The following is a 21,863-nucleotide window of genomic DNA, read 5'->3' on the forward strand; positions in this document are numbered from 1 at the left end:
TGTGTTTTTATATATTCATGTGTATACTTCATTACTTTGTATTAAATAGTAGCAGTCTGTATACCAAGAAGCTGGAAATATGAGAAGTGAAACCTTTGTATTTGGAGTAGTGGAGATATGAGAGATGAGATATCCTTATTTGGACACAGCTCAAATCTCTGGAATGCTGCAGGATAAAATGAGTGTGCGTTACACATGCTAAGGGAAATGAGTGTGCGTTCTCTGTTTATGTAAAGTTCTACTATTTCACTGCTTTAGAGCAGATGTAATGTTTTCCTCGTTATTATTGATATTAAGGTAATTTACATGTATTGCTTGTATTGGAGCTCCATACTGTTTCAGAAATAATCCTTGATAATCCATGATATGGCGTTTCATCGCGGCAGTAACTGCCGGTAGAATCTCCCGCATGTTTTTTATATATTTTGATATATCTGAGACCTTTAAGATATATTTTATATTGTGATATTTACTGGAAATTATGTATATCTCCATGGCAATTCTTCTTCCAGCTATCTTTTTTAGGTGTTTGAAGTCAAACGAGGACGTTTACTATTGATAACTCTTTTTTAAACTTCACATATTAGCCATTACTCATCCCTCAGCAGCAAGGAAACTGGACCCTCGAGAAAAGTGGAACAAAATCAACCTGCCAGTTAGGACATTTCATAGAAAACAGTATTCAGTTAGGACAAAGTTTAATGGACAGTATGTACTAAACTATATTTGAATAGTTTGTACCATTTTGTTAGAATGAGGAATACAACACCAACTTAAACCGCCCTACAGTGTTAATGTACTGTCACAGAAACTCTAATTAGCTTTGTGTTGTCCTGTTAAGAACTAATGCATATTTCTGCTCTTACTATTTGAGTTCACTTTCACACCTCTCACCGTCATCCACACTGTCGGCAGCACTAAATGGAAAAGTAGCGACCAACTGATGAAAGACGTGGAGCATTTAGTGGATCATTCAATCAATGAGCAATGATACATTTAAAAAAATACTCATTCCCTCTTTGTACAACCACAATTAAATTGTGTCATTGCTCTCTATTTGTGTAGAACTGAGTGTGATCAAACCAAGAACTCATTCATTCATAGCAGTCTTTGTCAGGTCTTTTCAACTCTTTCTTCTTACTTACCATGAACCTGTGTGCTGACTCATAGAGCCTTTTTTTTTTAAAATAAATCTCCACGGCAATACATTGAAAATCTGCCAGATTCATTACCAAAAATAATGCAGTTCTTGTGCAGAGTGTAAAGATGAATACTTCACACTCTGCAAAATAATTATTCATCTTCATAAACCCATTTATGTGCCACTGATGTTTGGTTTAAGCTGTAAAATATGACGTTTTACACAATTACAAGACATATTTTCCTGGCAGGTGAGACAGTAAAAAGGAAAAACGTCAAGGTAATTTACAAGACGAGACAGGAAGTCAAACATCACGAGATGAGTGGACTGTGGAATCCAGATTTGGTCTCACAAGTTGTCAAGCTGTCAACAACCTTGTGGTCTCCGATCAATAACACCGCTGTTTGAACTCCACAGTTGTCTGATTGATGGAGACCTGTCAACCTGTCCATCTGTACAGTGTTGGTTTCCATATTTAATGTTTTAGACCATCTTTAATCATGTTAGAGTGAAGAAAGGAAAAAGCAGTACATTGAGTTTTCCAGTAGTCTCTCTATTTCCTCAAGAGTATCCACCCTGTAGTCAGCGTTTTCTTCGCTGTCTGTGAAACAGCAGATTATATGTAAGCTCCAAATATATAAATGCAAATTGACAGCAGCTCTTCCCACATAATTACTATCTTATATGTGAGTCAATTGTGTTTGAGAGGCTGTGAAATATGGGTTATATCAGACACTATGACAGCAACTACTGTATACTTTTAGCTGGCTTTCATTTTATACTACCAGGAAAAAAAGATCTGAGAATATGCTTATTGGAAAAACTTAAGGGGTAGAATAGCATTAGTCACACCAAATAAAAATAGTTACAAAGATTCTGTACCAGATGGCATTTAGAAAAGAACATTTGCAAAAACCTTCCCTCCCATCCCCAGTGATAGAACATTTAGAAGAGAACGGAGAAACTTAATTAGCATTGCTTTTTAGTTGCACATTTTATTATATGAAGTCAATTTGGTCTCTATTTATTGTAAAGTGAATGGCGCTAGGGCTGAACGAGTAATCGATTTTAAATCGAAATCGCGATTTTAAATGATGCGATTATCACAACAATCTTTTTACCAATTTTTATTTATTTTTTCTACATTTTTTTTTTTTTCCTTGTGTGTCAGTCATCCACACCAATCAGAAGTGCTGTGCTCCACATGTACCAGCCATTGTTAACCAATCAGAAGTGGCCCATGATAGAAGGTGATAAGTAATGCTCCATCACATGTTTTACATCTATTACAGGGTGAATCTTAAACTGAAGCTTGACTTTAAAGCAACCCAACAGAAGTTTCATGTAAGTTTAGTTCTTTCACTCGTAGCTCGGGCTGCGGGGGTGCTAGAGACGGGAGCATGTTGATGCGACCTTCCTAGCCGGAGATATGGCCGCATTTTACAATAAACTTCCGTTGGGTCGCTTAAAAACAAATATCGCAAATCGGATCACAATATTTGTCAGAAAAATCGCAATTACATTTTTTCCCAAAATCGTGCAGCCCTAAATGGCGCCGCTGAAAACACCATAAGTCTTCATAAGTTATTCAGTTCTAATACAAAAGCAGTGTATTGGAATGAAACAGGAAGATGTTCATAGATAAATCTAACATAGATTACCAAGAAAATCCACTTTAAATGATATCTGATTGATATATCAATCTAAATGATGTCACTGTGATACTCAACATCACACCGCAAGACTTGAAACAAAGGAGTTATCACAAAGCTGGTGGATGAGCTCTCACAGGTAGAGATACAATATTATAAATCTGATAGATGACATAATGGAATAAGTCATGAGCAGAAAAGAAAAGAGAGTAAATGTGGAGCTTTTCTTCTTGCCAGCCTCTATTGATTCTCCTCCTTCCTGTGAGAAAGGCTTGACCAGAAAGTAGTCATGAATAAATCATGAGGCAGCAAAGCATGAAAGAAAATATTGAAATGAGGACTCAAAATGGCTAAAGGTGAGCAGATAGAGCAAGATCTGCTAACTTCTCTGTTTCTCCAGTACAAACTCAAGACTTTCTGCGTTTTCTTCTCCCTGAATCCATGTGGCCACCTGACCAGCTCTGTCTGAGGGATGGATTGACGGAGTTGCCTTTTCCCACCAGCAGTGCTGTAGGATTGGCTCAATAGGCTTCACTGAGAGCCTGGCTGTGGGGCTGGAGTACACTGACGGCTTATTGACATTCAGCTTGGCCACTGCAGCTGACCTTTGCTTCTCCATACGTTATTCTGCTGTTAATGAGGAGAAAGGTCGATTTCTTCCCCAATCCCAGAGCTATGTGTTTTCTTTCTAATTGGCGAGCTGCTATTCCTGTGAAACGGCGGCGAGGAAGGACTGTAGCCATGTGGTTAGGATCTGTCTGGGATATCAGGACCAAGAGGTTGATATTTAAACTTAGACATCAGCACCGGTATCCAATCATAAGTCTGATCACCGTAGGACTTGGAGACACAGGGTGTAAATATACAGGAATGAACCCGACCCCGGTCTAATGCCGCCTCGGGTCGATGGAGTCTGACCTGCCATGATTAAGTGGGTAATGTTCCGGCCTTTAAAATGCATTTAGCTTTCTTCCTGCTGTGTTCCTGGATGCTCTTCAGGGAACGACCTTCCACCTCTGGAGGAGATGACTTTGAAGTGCCGTGTTGTGCTGAGGATTCAGCGTCAGGCCTCCAATTTAGATTTGCAAATGTATCATTGGCAATGACAACATACAATTATTCCAAAAGCAGCATCCTGGTTTCGAATGTTCCTATCTTGTAGCTCTATACTTTGTATACGCACATACATACGAATGGTATTGATATATGCTTATGTGACCCCTGGCGAGAAAAAACACATTTCCCAAAATGTCTACTTTAAGTTTATTTGTTGGTGAAATTCTGTCTTCTGGTTATTCTCAAAGCAGGCATATTATATTTGACTGCAGCCTCGTAAAATCAAACGAAAGCCTGCGGACAGTGGTGGGCTCCATCTTTATTTCTAGTCTGAGGAATTCTAAAGACTTTCTCTTTAAATGCCGCCCCCAGCCCTTCCTTTTAAAAAACCCACCTATATTAAATCACCCAGGTGAGAAGATGGAAAAGGAGAGTCTCCTGTGTTAGGAAACTAAAACGGAATGTAGGATACGGCAGAACTGAGAGAAGTACATGTATTTGTCATCAAAGCATCGGAAGACCACATGATATTGAATTGTTCAAAATCAGAGCAAAACTCTACGTGACAGTGAAGAGGATTGTGGCTCTAAGTTGATTTCCCTCATTGTATTAACTCAGAGATTCTTTCGAGGGACAGTGGGGGTTTACTGGAAAGTGACTGATAGCGTGGAGTCCTAGGAAGTCATCTGAGCCCAGGGTATCTGTCAGATTCTTGGCGCAGCGAGCACAGAGAGCTCTAGAGGCAGCTTGGCAGACACAATCACAGTTGTTGGCCCGGAAGAAAACAATTCATAGCAGTTCTGATCATTCCTCTGATCAGCATAGTCTTCCCCTGTTGTCATGGAATTGTAAATCAAATAAGCGTTTTCTTTGCCCTGTAGTTATGTTTCCAAAGCCAATACTGATTCTTTTAAGCAAGTGTATCCCTCCAACTGTGGAGCTTAACACCAGAATATTAGAATAAACACAATAGAAACACAGACACACGTGGGATTGAGGTTACAAATTATATTGTTGTAAAACAGTATAAGAGACATATTTCTTGTGACAATCAGTCAGGAGCAAGTGTCTCAAGACTTGGACAATCGTTCAGGTTACCTGTCACCCAAAGGACATTTGGTCCAATCAATGCTTACATTTCTTCATTAGAAAACCAGACCGTCATGATACAAAGGTTATGCTATATTGATTGATTATCATCTATCCTTTTATCTATACATTTTCAAAAACTAACTAGACACCACTTTGGTGAACTGACCCTTCAAGAACTCTCGGACCCAAAGGAAACTAAATAGAATAATTGCTCGGGTTCCACCCCGAAGGCTACAGAGTGGTACGAGCCACACGTCAATAAGTGTTGATGTGCTTGTGTGCTTCCTGTCGCTGCTGACCCCCCTCTGCAGTGATATCTCTGATTACATGAAGGCTTCATTAGCATTGGCTAATTAGCCTTTCTGTTTCATTCTAAACTTTTCCACACCCAAGATGACTAAATCAGCCTGCCAGGGCCTGCAATTTAGACTTCCGCTGAGAGTACTAGATATAAAGTGTCCAGTGCTGCCGATGCTGGAGGAGGGATGTTCTTTTAGGTCTATTGGAGGAGGATGGAAGTTCCTTGGCAGCGGTTTCGAGGAATGCTTCCTTGTTGTTTTGGATGAGTCACAATTATCAGCTCATTCATTAACTCTGTGATTCATTCATCATTCTGTCAGTTTTACCGTCTGTTCATTTATCCCTTTCTCTGATGCTTTTTCTAGGCTCATTTCAATGAATTGTCCTACCTTTTTATTTGAAACTATTTTCACCAGTCCCTAAGGTCAAAGAAAGACAGTTTTTAATCAAAAGATCGCGCTTCTTGTCCCTTAAGAAGCACTCCTGCTCACATATGTAATCTCCTCCTGCAGACTTCTTTTTCTGTTTGTAGTATCCAACCAGTGCTCCACAGGTCTTTAACCCTAACCAATTACAGCTTCAACTGTTGCTACATCTCTTATTCCACGTGTATACTCCAGAGATTCTCCTCGGCATCACTTTCAGCCCTAGAAACCGTGCTTCGCCAAAACCCCCCAAAGCTCCCAGAGGAAGACGCCACAGCTTCTTCCCCCGCACCAGCCTAAAAACCAGTCTAGCACTGGTGAGATTAGCTGGTTTCCATTCTCTCAGGACCCAATGTGTACCCTGCCCTTGATATCCCTTGAATTATGTATGTCTGCTGCCAATCTGGCCTCTCAGCAGGCCCAAGACACTTTCCCTTTGAAATGGAGAGCACACAACATTCAGGAGGAAATAACGCATTGTTCAGAAGACAGTGGGGCCACTCGGACATTTATGCCATCTGTTGAAAAAATCATTTTATGCCGCTTAAATGACCAAGCAGGTGGTGTAAGCAGTTTGCACAACCTCAATAGCTGTCTGGTAATTGTTAAGTATAGATTGTTTTAATCGCTTTGAGAATAGGAAGGAATACTTCCATTCACTCAAAATATATGATTTGACTTGGATAACCATTCATTGCCTCAATGCATACTCCCATGATGCACCAGACAGGTGGTCCATCATTCCGCCACACCATAGGAGTCACTGCAGGTGGGAGTACAAGGCCCTCTGACATTAGCCTCATAAAACCTTTATGGGGACGCCATCCATCAGCTGTCGGCTGAACAGAGCAGAGAGTCCTTGAGAGGGGGGGGGGGGGGGGTTCTTATCCACGATAGACCCTGCGTTCTTGTTTATCCCACATAACAGATTCATGTGAAAGATGTCAGACATGATGCTGCGACAAGCTGGGTGTCTGGGGAACAGATTTCTAAACGGGGGGGGGCGCGATACAGTTTTTTTCTTTTGGTATAGACAGTGGATATGACTAACCGCTCAAAGCACTTCATTATGATGGAAGTGAGTGCTACTGGGCGGTAGTCGTTGAGGCTGGTGATTTTTGTCTTTTTGGGGACAGGAACAATGGTGGAGTGTTTGAAACATGTGGGGACTACAGACTGCAGCAGGGACCGGTTGGAGATGTCTGCGAACACCTCTGCACACACCCTGAGAACACGGCCAGGGATGCCATCCGGTCCAGGAGCCTTGTTTGGGTTAACCCTTTCCCCCCCATTATGTGGAAACTTGCCAGCTAACCAGAGCAGATATTTCTCAGAAAAGTGGAAATTGCCCAGAGACCCTGCTCCATTTGCACAGTGTACGCTGTTCCAGTGGCTGCTGAAGTGCTCTGCAGAGGGACATAGTGAAGACATTAGAATCTCATGAACGTGTATTTCATCAGGCATCCACTGAAATGTGTCGCGGCATCATCTGGAGCATTAAGAGAGACAATAAAACAACGGTAAAGTACAAGACAGCATCATTACAGCGACATTACATGCATGAAACGTCGCTTAAAGCACAGTGAAACACCAGGGAATGCTTTTGTCTTACAGACACCAGACTACAAACATTCACTCACACCCATTACTGCAGAAATCCCACTTGGCCAATATTTGGTATTTGAAGTACTGTCATTGATCATAGGGATATAATTGTACTACATTTCTATTAGATTTGCAGTTAATCAAAGCAGATTGCGCGGGACACTCGCTGCAGGATATGCATGTGTGACCTGAGTGTGACTCATGCAAAAGCAATCAACAACTCCGCTCTGTGGTTGCCATGTGTGCGTGGAAGCCATCTGTCTTTACACCTTAGAGTCCTCTATTTTCTGAAAACCTCTGACACAGAGTGTACGAAGACACTTTTTCTTTCTGAAACCTTCTGAACGTATATCGTGATTACGCATGCCGCTCCTTCCTTCGCAGTGTCAATATTAGTTACCGGGTGAGGGGGAGGGTGGTGGTGTACGAGGTGGGGGCTGCCTATGATTGCTTTCAAGCAGCTGACTCTGGCCCTGTGGGAGGATGTTTAAAACCCAGGGAGGAAGTGTGTACCTGTGTGTAGACGCATCCCGGGACGTGTGAGGCATGAGAAAGGAGTTCCGATAGAGCCCCCACTCTGCTCCCTCCACCCGCCGCCCCGGCTTCATTAGCAGCTGTCAGCTGGGCCCCATACACCGCTGGATGGTTGCCTGGCAACTGGGACCCTGCTTGGCCAATCAGTGGCGGATGCAACAGGAATTGTCTCCTTGAAACATAAAAGAGAGAGACAGAGTTCTCCTCCAATGCAATTGATTTTGCGTCGTCGTCATTCACTTCAAGGGCGAGTGAGGCGTCCGAGCAAAGTTGTGTTAACGGGCCGCCGTTTAGACGGAATGTTCCAGAGTCACAAGCACTGCTGCCTGCATGAACACATCTTCGAGAAAGTTATGTCCTGACAGGCAGGGAGCAAAAGCTGCAAATCGGATCTCATGCTCTCCTCACCCTGCTCTCAATCAGGGATGTGACACACAGCAGCGGAGGGCAACACATCCGGCAGTATGCGTCTGTGACTTATGGTAATAAATAATTTGCTCCAGATAATGCACCTGTAGATAAGACGGTAAAGACGGCCATTGGAGAATCCGTCCCTGTGCTCGGGGAATCCTTTCTAAACACGGCCATGAACTAATGGCCCAGGCTGAGGAGCACGGGCGATGCATCATTGTTCTGGTCATCGGCATCAGGACTTATTCCTCTCTCCGTTTCCTCGTTTAGGTTTCGCTGACCTCTCCGTTCATTGATCCACCGCGTGCTCTGCTCTGTGGGGTTGTTCGTCTTTCTGTCACGCTGAGCTCGAGCACAATGACAAGGGGTGCTTCGTGATTTGTTACAATTTCATACAGGGCAGACCCATTGATCTTCATTTCCCCCCGGTTTTATTCGCACTCATGTTGCTGAGAGACTGTCAGGTGTTCACTGGGGTCTACCTGCGTGTGGTTCAACACTGTATCTGCTTTTCTTTTTTAAATGTCTTATTGTGGAATTATTTAGCAAGTAAGTAGAGAGATGGTCTCTAAGATAATTAGATTTTTGTGATTTTTCTTTGAAGTCGTTATCACCTGTTCAGATGTGTATGGCTTTAAGTTGAGTAATTTGAGGTCATTAAAGGCTGAAATACGGCATATGGAAATAAACTATTTAAAAATCTTATTTGACATAATGCTAGTGTTTTTCAGTGCGTTGAATGGTTGGGAATAGCATCTAAAACATAGCACAACTTCCTAATATTTCCACTCATCTTTTTCCTGCTACTGACTGTATTTACTCTATAATTATATGTATTTTTTTAAATCAAGATTATAATATAAATATATTATACAACAGCTTGATTATGTTTACGTGTCAACATGGTTACCATAGGATACCTTTTGTTTTTACAGACTCACCTGAGGTTCTTTGTTCCTCCTGTATCGCTTTTTATTTATTACATTTTAACGATGATTTCAAGCCATTTTGAAGCCCTCTGGATGGACCTTTTATTAATCCCAGAGGGGGGGATTCAGTTTCCACTCTGTCGTACACACACATGCGTTTCTACACAGGTACATACAGTACACACAGTACACACTTATTACAACATGCACATACATGCAGTTGAGAGGTCAGAGTGGAGGCAGCCAGTCTAGCCGGCGCCAGTGAGCAGTTGAGGGTTAGGTGCCTTGCTCAAGGGCACTTCGGCAGTGGCTCAAGAGGTGAACTGGCCCCTCTCCAGTACCAGTCCACACTCTGTATTTTTTGGTCCGATCGGGACGCGAACCGGCGACGCTTCGGTCCAAAGTCCAATCCCCTACAGACTGAACCACTGCCGCCACATTCCTCCTTCTTTGGCGCTTTTGTAGACGTGAACAGTGACTTCCTCACTTCAGTGCAATGTATCAACACACAGCCCCATTACACATATACTCCAGGGGAACACGACATTACGCCAGGGGATGCTGTCGTCTCAAAGGTCCACTGATCTCCGCCGCAGTACAACCCAGATCTCTCCCCTCCCTTTCTCCGTCACCCTGCCACAAAAAGTCAATTGGATTTAAAATTGCGGAGGAGCGCGCTCGATTAATACTTAATGGCTCAGCAGCAGCCGAGCTTGTCTTTGTGTCCGTGTGAGGTATGATGAGAGCGGTATTCAGTACGTGTGGCGCTGACCTCTGACACATGGCTTCAGTGAGGGACGAGCTGAGATTTCTGATGTGATCGTTTCCATGACGTCAGACTGGTTCTATTTCCCCTTTGTTTCAAACGGAGAAATAAAGTAGATAGTCATTGGCTGCGAGTGTACAGTAATGTTTTGCACAGTCTTGGCACTAAGAAAAAGTTATAACTATCTTATTTGTATGTCCCCCTCTCTGGAGTAAGTCTCTCCTTTGAAAGCCCAAAGAAAGAGAAACGTATTATCACCCAGACCCCTGCATTGCCTCTAAAGCGTTTTTTCCAACAATTCTATCCATGTATGAGCGTACACTAATAATTCTGCAGATGTAGCTTCCTGTGTGTGGCTTCAGTAAATTGCACACTTCCTTGACCTTTCTTCTTCTAAGTGACTGCGGGAGTGAAGAGGCTGGAAAGAAGAAGGGAAAACACACCCACCTTATTGCGGTAATGGCTAAAGAGAAGTCTGTATACGTAGAAAAGGGAAAGGTTACTTTGTCCTCCGGCTCCAGGAACTGAGTTCCACCACTCGTCCATTGAAGCCCCTTCATCAGGTCATTGCTTCCCGCTATATGACCTGAACAACTAAAGATTGTTTGCATTAGATGTACATTGTGTTGAGAGCTAATTAGCTAATGTTAGCTTGATGACATACTAAACTCGATCCACACATTACCGCTCAACAGTTATGTTTAACCGTGCAAGGTATTTATAACTCACTAGGAAGGTCATCGGTGAATAGCACTTGACCAACTCACATTCAACTCTTTCTGCTTTCTCCACACCCATTCGTCCCGAAAAGTGACATTTTCCATCTGAATAAGCCTTTGAATGAGGACAAAGATCTCTCAGTGTTGAGGTCAAGAGAGGTGGAGAGGTAGATAAAGAAATGTATTTCGGGAAAGAGGTTCCCTTTGTCCCAATCTGCCGTCCCCTGACCAAGATGACATCAGAGTGCCATATCTTTCCCCATCCAGTTATCTATCCAAATGTACGGCAACATTTATCAGAATTCCAGTGCAACGGCCACATGGAATGTAAATGTGCTTTTTTCCATCCGCACTGCGCCTTAAATCAAAGGGTGTTAATGTAAACACGGCCATAACTTTTCGCTCACATTAAGTGAAATGCTAATGAGATGAAACATACGACCGAACAAGAACTGTGAGCATATGGCAGCAGTGTAATGATTCTTATGGTATGCGTAGTTCCACAGCACCGAGCGCAGGTCACGTCCGCATGAATTATTGCCAGCTGTACGGTGCCATTTGTGTTCCTCCATGTTGAAATGTCCAGTGAGTGCAGGCGCTGAGGTTCTGCAATGTGGCAGTGTGCGAGTTAACAGCCGATTTAAAGAGGTACTCCACCACCCTTAACGTGTCAGACATTACAGGCGTGTCGGTCCTTCCTTTTTCTTTTGTAATCCATCTAAACATTCCAAAAAGAAGGATTTCAAATTGTAGTTGAATCAGTATTAATATTATAGAACACTAGGGTTGTAAGAGGACATCATCTTTATATATGTCTCTGCACGAGTAGCCATTTAATGAATGGATAGGTTGATGTGAATTAGTGCTCGGTCGTCATTTATCATGCCGTGTTCTCTTGTTTTGTATCATTAGTGAAGTGTATGGGTTTTCGGTTGGAAATCACAAGCATTTTGGCATCTGTTAGAATGAGAAGCACTTCCAACCGTTCGGCAGTGTTACCCTTTCGGCACGTGTGCCTGCGCTTTGAAAAAAAAAGAATACTATCACTGTTTAACGTGGAGATATGGCGTGTGTGTTTAAGGATTTTTCTATACGGTGCAATAGCGTTGCCGTCTCAGGGGGTGGGCTCGACGGATGAAGAGATGTACAGGGGGCCAGACACCTGTAATCCCTCTCCGCTCTGTCTCTAATGCATCTCACACCCAGCCCCGGCTCCTCTCTGTTATCCCTGAATCACGCAGCAAGCCCTTGGCAGCCGGCTTCATTTATGATTCCAGCCAGGCCAGTAGTAATACAAATGCCACTTCAATCTCATTAGTATGCAGAAAAAGTGACAGGTCGCCCCGCCCCTTTTCGACCGGAAGTCCCGCCTTATTTGACCGGAAGTCCCGCCTTTTTATTTTATTTTGAAACCGGAAGTCCCACCTCGTTTGACCGGAAGTCCCGCCTCGTTCGACCGAATGTCCCGCCCCCGCTTCCGGCGGATGTCCCGCCCCCGCTTCCGGTTTTCAAAAAAAAAAAAAAAAATATTAAAAAAATGAGAAAAATAAAATGCCGTTGTTTTCAATCAATTAATATGCCTAGGATATATGTCCCGCCTCCTTACCACTTCCTGTGTGGTTAATCCTGTATACAGTATCGAATGTAACTTACAAATACTTGCAAATAACATGAAATTAATCAAAAGTAAGGCATCTTAAAAACATATATTTAAACCTCTCTGTTTTTGCAAACAGGACATGACAGGACATGGGGGAGAGAACATATGGTGGAGGAGGGGAACACACACACACACACACACACAATTTCCCCGCCCCTCACCCTCTCCCTCTGTCTAAATAAAAAGCCATCGTCTTTAGTCACTCTTAAATATTTTTCAAGTCGAGAGAAAATGGCCAAGAGACGTCTTGATATGAATTTAATCAGCGAGACACCGGTGACAACTTACAGCCATCTGTTGGGTGCTCCAAATCAAAGTAAAGCATATGTGCAACATTCATTAGAATTTTTAAATTGTTGAAAAATAGGACTGAAGGACATATTCACTCTGCTTGCATTGAGCGAGACAAAGATCCGTTTTTAAAAAGAACAAATCATTGTCGATACGGACAATGCATTTAACACAGTTCCAATACAGAGCATGAAACTGATGTGTTGCACAGAGAGTTTACAGCTACAGAGTTTTAAACTTGTCTCCCTAGTTGGGCTTTTCAGGTGACTCTGGCTTTATTAGGACAACAAACATATAATACAAATGGGTTAGGGGTTAAATATAACCATAGTGGACTTAATAATCTAACAAAATACTTTTATCTGAATACATTTGTTCTTTTTAAGAGCACTTTTTGAAATTATTTATTTATTATTTCAGTGGAACAATCCAGTGTTTGTTAACATTAACGCTTTCTTCTCTTTTTCTTGTGTTACTAAGATACTTTTAAACACACTTTGGTGTATGCAACACTTGTTCAGATAAAACAAGGTTTTTTCTTTTCTGATAAACTTACATATTTTAGTTTATGTTACCAAGATACTTTGAGATACACCCTGATGTACACAACACTTAACAAAGGGTATAATATGAAGTAGTTGGTAAGGAAGGGGTTTTTCTTTAAGGGTGCAAAACTTTTAGAACAGGGTAAAATATTCATTAATTTGTATTGAATTGAGTTTTCTTTTTTGATTTTCAACATACTATATGACTTTTACATATTTCTGACGTACTATACTTTTTTTTTTTGACTTTTTTCTGTAGAATCTTGACAAAACTATTACTTGTTCTTAAATGATGACCTATTGCTGGAGATGAGATGAAAAAGCTACAACGCTTAAAGAACTTTTTTCTAAAAAACTCTCAATTCTACACTGACTCCCCCCACTCAACGCAATAAGTCCCACCCCACTCAGCAAATCATCTAAAACGAAGGACCCCATCAAGACGACCGTTGAAAACTAGCCATGGATCTGAGAAAAACCAAGTCTGATGTAGCCTACCCTTATTATCACCAGGATAATGGATATGGGCTTAATGACTGGATGGTACAAAGTAGGGGAGAGGATGTTCCCGAAGAAGAGCTCTCCTCTATATGTAATAGTATTGTAAACGAAACATTTAAAGTGGTCCCGGAATCTTCATTTTTCAGAAACATTCTGTAACATTACCGAAGAAATTACACTTACTCTTTTTCTTGTGTTACCAAGATACTTTTAGATACAGTTTGGTGTCTGAAAACTGAAACTGGGTGAATATAAAGTACTTTATAAGGAATTTGGATTCTTTTAAAGGCAGATTTTGGCTTTTTTCTCTTGCCAAGATACGTTTAGACACACTTTGAGGGATGCAAAACCTTAAAACTAGAAAATGAAGTACAGTCTGATTAGATTTTTTCTTAAAGACTGTTTCTCTAAAAGGTAAGTTTGTGATTTTAACAATTTTCCCTGACACTTGGCAGATTTGTGTGTAATTCTCTCACAAAGGAACTGTAAGATACACTTTTTATGTATGCAAAACCTTAAACTTTTTTTTTTTTTTGAAAATAAAATACTTTGTCTGAATACATTTTCTTTAAAGGCACTTTTTTTTATTTTAACGCTATTTCAGTGGGAAAAATACAGTTTTGTTGACATCAAGGCTTTTTTTCTCTTTCTTGTGTTACTAAGATACTTTTAGACACACTTTGATGTATGCAACACTTGTTCAGTTAAACAATGGGTTTTTTTTCCTGATAAACTTACATTTTAGTTATTTTATGTTACCAAGATACTTTGAGATACACCCTGATGTACGCAACACTTAACAAAAGGGTATAATATGAAGTACTTGGTAAGGAAGGGGTTTTTTTTAAGGGTGTAAAACTTTAGAACAGGGTAAAATATTCATTAAATTGTATTGAATTGAGTTTTCTTTTTGATTTTCAACATACTATTTGTACACAATGACTTTTCCATATTTCTGATAAACTATACTTTTTCCGTAAAATCATGACAAACTATTACTTATTCTTAAATGTCACCTATTGCTGGAGATGAGATGAAAAAGCTACAACGCTTAAAGAACTTTTTTTCTAAAAACTCTCAATTCTATAATTGACTCCCCCATTCAACGCAATGAGCCCCACCCTCCACTCAGCAAATCTTCTAAAACGAAGGACCTCACTAAGACGATCGTTGTAAACTAGCCATGGAGCAGAGAAAAGCCAAGACTCCCCCCGCGAGTTGCAGTCAGGAACAGAGTCCACCAGCGACACCACCATGTGGGAAACCCGAATCTTGCAGTACTACTGCTGCTGATGCTACTCCTCGGGTCAAGAAGTCTCGGTTTAGGGACACAGTGAAATCGGAATTGTTTTATATTCTGGAGATGGTGATGTATCGGTACAGAAAAGAAATCTGCAAAGAATGCCGACGCGTAACCCCGACCAGAGGCAACACGATTGTCGGAATGACATGCAATTCTTCTTTAGAAACAATTACAAAGCGTTAATGAAAAGACTTTGGCTCGCCGACTTCGTTGCAGTGATTGACCAGAGTCTTATTGAAAAAGGCATTTGCGAGGATAAACTGAGGATAGGACGCGCTTCGGAAGCCTTTCTGCACAAGCTTGTAAAATGCAGATGCCTCAAGGAGAGACTTGAAATATCCATACAGAGTTGGATGGAGAAGAAGAGAAGAAGAAGACTAACAAACAGCAGTCGGATGGAGAAGAAGCCAGGGACTTGTTCAATGCAGTGACTTTTTCTTTAAGTAAAATAAAAATGGGAAACTACTATGCAAAACGCTCTGTATATATTGATCATAATGTAGTCCTTACCGTTTAATAAGCGGGAGATGTTCTATAAGATTATTATGATCCGGTAATGGCTCTACAACACCATCCTCTAGTTTAAATTTCTTCACTTTGTTTCTTTTTCTTTTCACCTTCCTTCTTTTTGTCTTTTAGTTTTCCGTCCTATGGTCCCTTTTCTTTCATTCGCATTCTGCGTTTGCTTTTAATTTTTCTTCTCCTTTTCATGTTGCTTTTTCTTTTCTTCGTTTTCTTACTTTTATATTCTTTTTCTGCTAATTGTCGTTTGCGATCTTGGCGAGTGGTATGAGATATACTGTTTCTATAAAGGTATCTATAATACCATCTTTTAAAGAAAGATACTTCATATGTCATGTTATCATGGTCCTCTTTTGTCCTAAAACCTTACATGGATATGATATAGATGAGAGCTCTTCTTCGGGGAATCCTCTCCCCTACTTTGAACATCCAGTCATTAAGCCCATATCCATTATCCTGGTGATAATAAGGGCAGGCTACATCAGACTTGGTTTTTCTCAGATCCATGGCTAGTTTTTAACGGTCGTCCTTAGTTTTATATGATTTGCTGAGTGGGTGGGCCATATTGCGTTGAGGGGAAGGCTTCATCTGTAGAAAGTACTCTGTTTGAGGAGATTTCGTAATAATGGCAGTTTGTCATTTTGAGGGTATTTCAGGAAACAAGGCTGTTTTGAACATTTGACAGATTTATGCTTAAATTCTCTGGTAAAGTTACTGAAGATACACTTTGTATAAAAAGCTGAAAAGTAGATAATGACGCGTGCTTTGTGTGTACAGACACACAAAAAAACTGAAAAACACAACAAGAAGGACTGTAATACACATGTATCAGACACGCTCCCCTTGCTAAAATGATGACAACAGTTTTTTAGATGTAAAAAACACTTTTTTATTTTTTCACACGCAAAATCAATAGTTATACTGATTTGTAGCATCCCCAGGACAGTCTCCAGCTTAGAATTCCCCATATTACTGGAGATATCGTGATGGAGTTTTTTCACTTCAGTCAAAATATTCACGTCTATGCTGTTTTCGACGCAAATATGCATTACATCTACAAACAGAGCATACAATGAGAGCACATGATACACTGTTGATGTTTGTTTCATTTCTGAGATAATGTTACAGAATGTTTCGGAAAATGAAGATTCCAGGACCACTTTAAATGTTTCGTTTACAATCATTTTCCCAATGACCCGGAAATAGTACTGCCCAGAACGAACGATATCCAAAATGTCTTCTAGTTTACAAACTTCAGCCATTCTGCCTTACACGGGGGTCACTACTCATTCTGTTTTCAATCGTCCCCATCATCACACTTATTAAACGGGTAAGGACTACATTATGATCAATATATACAGAGCGTTTTGCATGGTAGTTTCCCATTTTTATTTTACTTAAAGAAAAAAGTCACTGCATTGAACAAGTCCCTGGCTTCTTCTCCATCCGACTGCTGTTTGTTAGTCTTCTTCTTCTTCTTCTTCTCCATCCAACTCTGTATGGATATTTCAAGTCTCTCCTTGAGGCATCTGCATTTTACAAGCTTGTGCAGAAAGGCTTCCGAAGCGCGTCCTATCCTCAGTTTATCCTCGCAAATGCCTTTTTCAATAAGACTCTGGTCAATCACTGCAACGAAGTCGGCGAGCCAAAGTCTTTTCATTAACGTTTTGTAATTGTTTCTGAAGAAGAAATCGGGCATGTCATTCCGACAATCGTGTTGCCTCTGGTCGGGGTTACTGCGTCGGCATTCTTTGCAGATTTCTTTTCTGTACCGATACATCACCATCTCCAGAATATAAAACAATTCCGATTTCACTGTGTCCCTAAACCGAGACTTCTTGACCCGAGGAGTAGCATCAGCAGCAGTAGTACTGCAAGATTCGGGTTTCCCACATGGTGGTGTCGCTGGTGGACTCTGTTCCTGACTGCAACTCGCGGGGGGAGTCTTGGCTTTTCTCTGCTCCATGGCTAGTTTACAACGATCGTCTTAGTGAGGTCCTTTGTTTTAGAAGATTTGCTGAGTGGAGGGTGGGGCTCATTGCGTTGAATGGGGGAGTCAATTATAGAATTGAGAGTTTTTAGAAAAAAAGTTCTTTAAGCGTTGTAGCTTTTTCATCTCATCTCCAGCAATAGGTGAAATTTAAGAATAAGTAATAGTTTGTCATGATTTTACGGAAAAAGTATAGTTTATCAGAAATATGGAAAAGTCATTGTGTACAAATAGTATGTTGAAAATCAAAAAAGAAAACTCAATTCAATACAATTTAATGAATATTTTACCCTGTTCTAAAGTTTTACACCCTTAAAGAAAACCCCCTTCCTTACCAAGTACTTCATATTATACCCTTTTGTTAAGTGTTGCGTACATCAGGGTGTATCTCAAAGTATCTTGGTAACATAAAATAACTAAAATATGTAAGTTTATCAGAAAAAAAAACCCATTGTTTAACTGAACAAGTGTTGCATACATCAAAGTGTGTCTAAAAGTATCTTAGTAACACAAGAAAAGAGAAAAAAGCCTTGATGTCAACAAAACTGTATTTTTCCACTGAAATAGCGTTAAAATAAAAAAAAGTGCCTTTAAAGAAAATGTATTCAGACAAAGTATTTTATTTTCAAAAAAAAAAAAAAAGTTTAAGGTTTTGCATACATAAAAAGTGTATCTTACAGTTCCTTTGTGAGAGAATTACACACAAATCTGCCAAGTGTCAGGGAAAATTGTTAAAATCACAAACTTACCTTTTAGAGAAACAGTCTTTAAGAAAAAATCTAATCAGACTGTACTTCATTTTCTAGTTTTACGGTTTTGCATCCCTCAAAGTGTGTCTAAAAGTATCTTGGCAAGAGAAAAAAGCCAAAATCTGCCTTTAAAAGAATCCGAATTCCTTATAAAGTACTTTATATTCACCCAGTTTCAGTTTTCAGACACCAAACTGTATCTAAAAGTATCTTGGTAACACAAGAAAAAGAGTAAGTGTAATTTCTTCGGTAATGTTACAGAATGTTTCTGAAAAATGAAGATTCCGGGACCACTTTAAATGTTTCGTTTACAATACTATTACATATAGAGGAGAGCTCTTCTTCGGGAACATCCTCTCCCCTACTTTGTACCATCCAGTCATTAAGCCCATATCCATTATCCTGGTGATAATAAGGGTAGGCTACATCAGACTTGGTTTTTCTCAGATCCATGGCTAGTTTTCAACGGTCGTCTTGATGGGGTCCTTCGTTTTAGATGATTTGCTGAGTGGGGTGGGACTTATTGCGTTGAGTGGGGGGAGTCAGTGTAGAATTGAGAGTTTTTTAGAAAAAAGTTCTTTAAGCGTTGTAGCTTTTTCATCTCATCTCCAGCAATAGGTCATCATTTAAGAACAAGTAATAGTTTTGTCAAGATTCTACAGAAAAAAGTCAAAAAAAAAAGTATAGTACGTCAGAAATATGTAAAAGTCATATAGTATGTTGAAAATCAAAAAAAGAAAACTCAATTCAATACAAATTAATGAATATTTTACCCTGTTCTAAAGTTTTGCACCCTTAAAGAAAAACCCCTTCCTTACCAACTACTTCATATTATACCCTTTGTTAAGTATTGTGTACATCAGGGTGTATCTCAAAGTATCTTGGTAACATAAAATAACTAAAATATATAAGTTTATCAGAAAAGAAAAAACCTTGTTTTATCTGAACAAGTGTTGCATACACCAAAGTGTGTTTAAAAGTATCTTAGTAACACAAGAAAAAGAGAAGAAAGCGTTAATGTTAACAAACACTGGATTGTTCCACTGAAATAATACATAAATAATTTCAAAAAGTGCTCTTAAAAAGAACAAATGTATTCAGATAAAAGTATTTTGTTAGACTATTAAGTCCACTATGGTTATATTTAACCCCTAACCCATTTGTATTATATGTTTGTTGTCCTAATAAAGCCAGAGTCACCTGAATTAATTTTGTCTCCAGACCTTTTTTATTTTTTACATTTTGTAACAATCTTAAAACATTTGTGGTTTGACTCTTTTTAAAAAAGTTCTTTTTCATCTATCATTTTCAACCAAGCAGCAAGAGGTCAAATGTAAGAACAAGTAATAGTTTGTCACGATTTTATGGGAAATAGTCAGAGCGCGATGTCACATCTTAAAGACAGCTTGAACTGGATAAATGGTTAGTCTTTTTCAAACATACCGTACGTTCTGCATGTTAGGATATCTGGCCCATCGATTTAGACCCTACTGCCTTAGACGCATGCCCTCAATAGGGTAGTCACGCTTTGGGAAGAGGTGTTTCATTTCACAGATCCACCTTGATTGTTATTGTGAAGAGGGACGGGGGAGGAACATTCATAGGATGAAGAAGCATAAACATAACTTGTTTGTAAAACGGACAGCACATCAGTTTCAAGAAAGATGACACCGTGTTTATGCATGACATGCAACATATCTTGAAGTCCTACAAAAAAAAAAAAAAGGTTACAAGTATATTGTGTTGAAAATATCGCCAAAAGTCGTAATATTGTATAATGTATTAGTTGCATGTTGTATTTTTGCTAGCAATCACTATGTAGTTTTTTCCAAAAATATAATGGAAAAAAAAGCGAGAAAGACAAAAACAAAATACGTTGAAAAGTGGATGAGTATGTCTGTCTCTCGGGGGTTGGTTTGTTAAGAGTCACAGTCTTAAAGAAAATCTGCTCAGAAAAAGTACTTTACTTTCTACCAGTTGTAGAGTTGTCATACATAAAAAACACTATCATAGGTCTAGGAGTGTTTTTAGCTGTAAAATACCTCCACTTTTTAGTTTTCAGCATACGGTTAAATCTTTCTACCATACATGCCTATATGTCAATGGCTGTTATATATATATATATATATAATATTGTATACCGTTTTTTCTTCAACAAGTTTTGAAAAACTTTATTTAAAAGAATTCTTTCCCCGCAGCTGTTAGTGACTTTTTAGGGATCTCGCTGTGTGTTAAAACTATATCAAAAGCTTTTTGGTAACCTTACCCTTCTTTTTCTTTAATGTTTGAGCACAGGTTTTTCTAAATACATTTATGACTGTTAATAAATAATTAAAACCATCATTATATTCGGACAGCGACTGCATATCACAGAGATCTGCTTGAAATTGTTGCAGCGGTCTGAGTACGAAAACTCTGTTTTCTTACAAAATGCACCAGTGTCGACTTGTACAAATGTATATGGTTTATCCTCTGATAAATATTCTCTGACTTTCTATATATATATATATTTAAGTATATTACCTACCTACCTCCCTCTGTTTACAACATGTTTGTCTCCATAGGGGGTTTATGACTTCTCCATAGGGGGTTTGGGGTTTTCCCCCTCCCTTATCCTCTAGCAAAAAGGCTGACTTTTTAAAATATCTGTTTTTTATATGCTTTACTTTGATTTGGAGCACCCAACGGATGGCTGTAAGTTGTCACCGGTGTCTCGCTGATTACATTCATATCAAGACGTCTCTTGGCCATTTTCTCTCGACTTGAAAAATATTTAAGAGTGACTAAAGACGATGGCTTTTTATTTAGACAGAGGGAGAGGGTGAGGGGCGGGGAAAGTGTGTGTGTGTGTGTGTGTGTGTGTGTGTGTGTGTGTGTGTGTGTGTGTGTGTGTGTGTGTGTGTGTGTGGGTGTTCCCCCTCCTCCACCATATGTTCTCTCCCCTCATGTCCTGTCATGTCCTGTTTGCAAAAACAGAGAGGTTTAAATATATGTTTTTAAGATGCCTTACTTTTGATTAATTTCATGTTATTTGCAAGTATTTGTAAGTTACATTCGATACTGTATACAGGATTAACCACACAGGAAGTGGTAAGGAGGCGGGACATATATCCTAGGCATATTAATTGATTGAAAACAACGGCATTTTATTTTTCTCATTTTTTAAATTTTAATTTATTTTTTATTTTATTTTGAAAACCGGAAGCGGGGGCGGGACATCCGCCGGAAGCGGGGGCGGGACATCCGGTTGAACGAGGCGGGACTTCCGGTCGAACGAGGCGGGACTTCCGGTTTCAAAATAAAATAAAAAGGCGGGACTTCCGGTCAAATAAGGCGGGACTTCCGGTCGAAAAGGGGCGGGGCGACCTGTCACTTTTTCTGCATACTAATGAGATTGAAGTGGCATTTGTATTACTACTAATATCTAGTCAGAATATGTCTCTACACCTGATATAAGACATCATAACTTCAGAGGTAACACTGCAGTGAGATATCGGGTCTTGTTTTTAGACGATGCATCATCTTGTTAAGTCCAACAATCCTATTTTGAGTTGTATCTCATGATGAAACACAATTTGTTTTACATATTTATTCGAAAATCACCAACTGACATAACAGAAAACAGAAAACCTTTGAGCATTTGCGGCTTATATTGTAACACAACATTTCCTG

General features: G+C 39.8%; 1 protein-coding gene across 1 annotated transcript in view; it reads left to right on the forward strand.

Moving 5' to 3' along the window:
- Positions 1-6,368: 6,368 nt before the first annotated feature.
- The window catches only part of LOC117467970 (afadin), a 41,306-nt gene continuing 25,811 nt past the window's right edge, over positions 6,369-21,863 (forward strand). Inside the window, exon 1 of the mRNA XM_034111915.2 lies at positions 6,369-6,435. Coding sequence (XP_033967806.1) covers positions 6,369-6,435 — 67 coding nt within the window. The remainder of the gene's footprint in view (positions 6,436-21,863) is intronic.

This window comes from Pseudochaenichthys georgianus, chromosome 22 (assembly GCF_902827115.2).
Source record: "Pseudochaenichthys georgianus chromosome 22, fPseGeo1.2, whole genome shotgun sequence".
In the NCBI taxonomy this organism is placed as follows: domain Eukaryota; kingdom Metazoa; phylum Chordata; class Actinopteri; order Perciformes; family Channichthyidae; genus Pseudochaenichthys; species Pseudochaenichthys georgianus.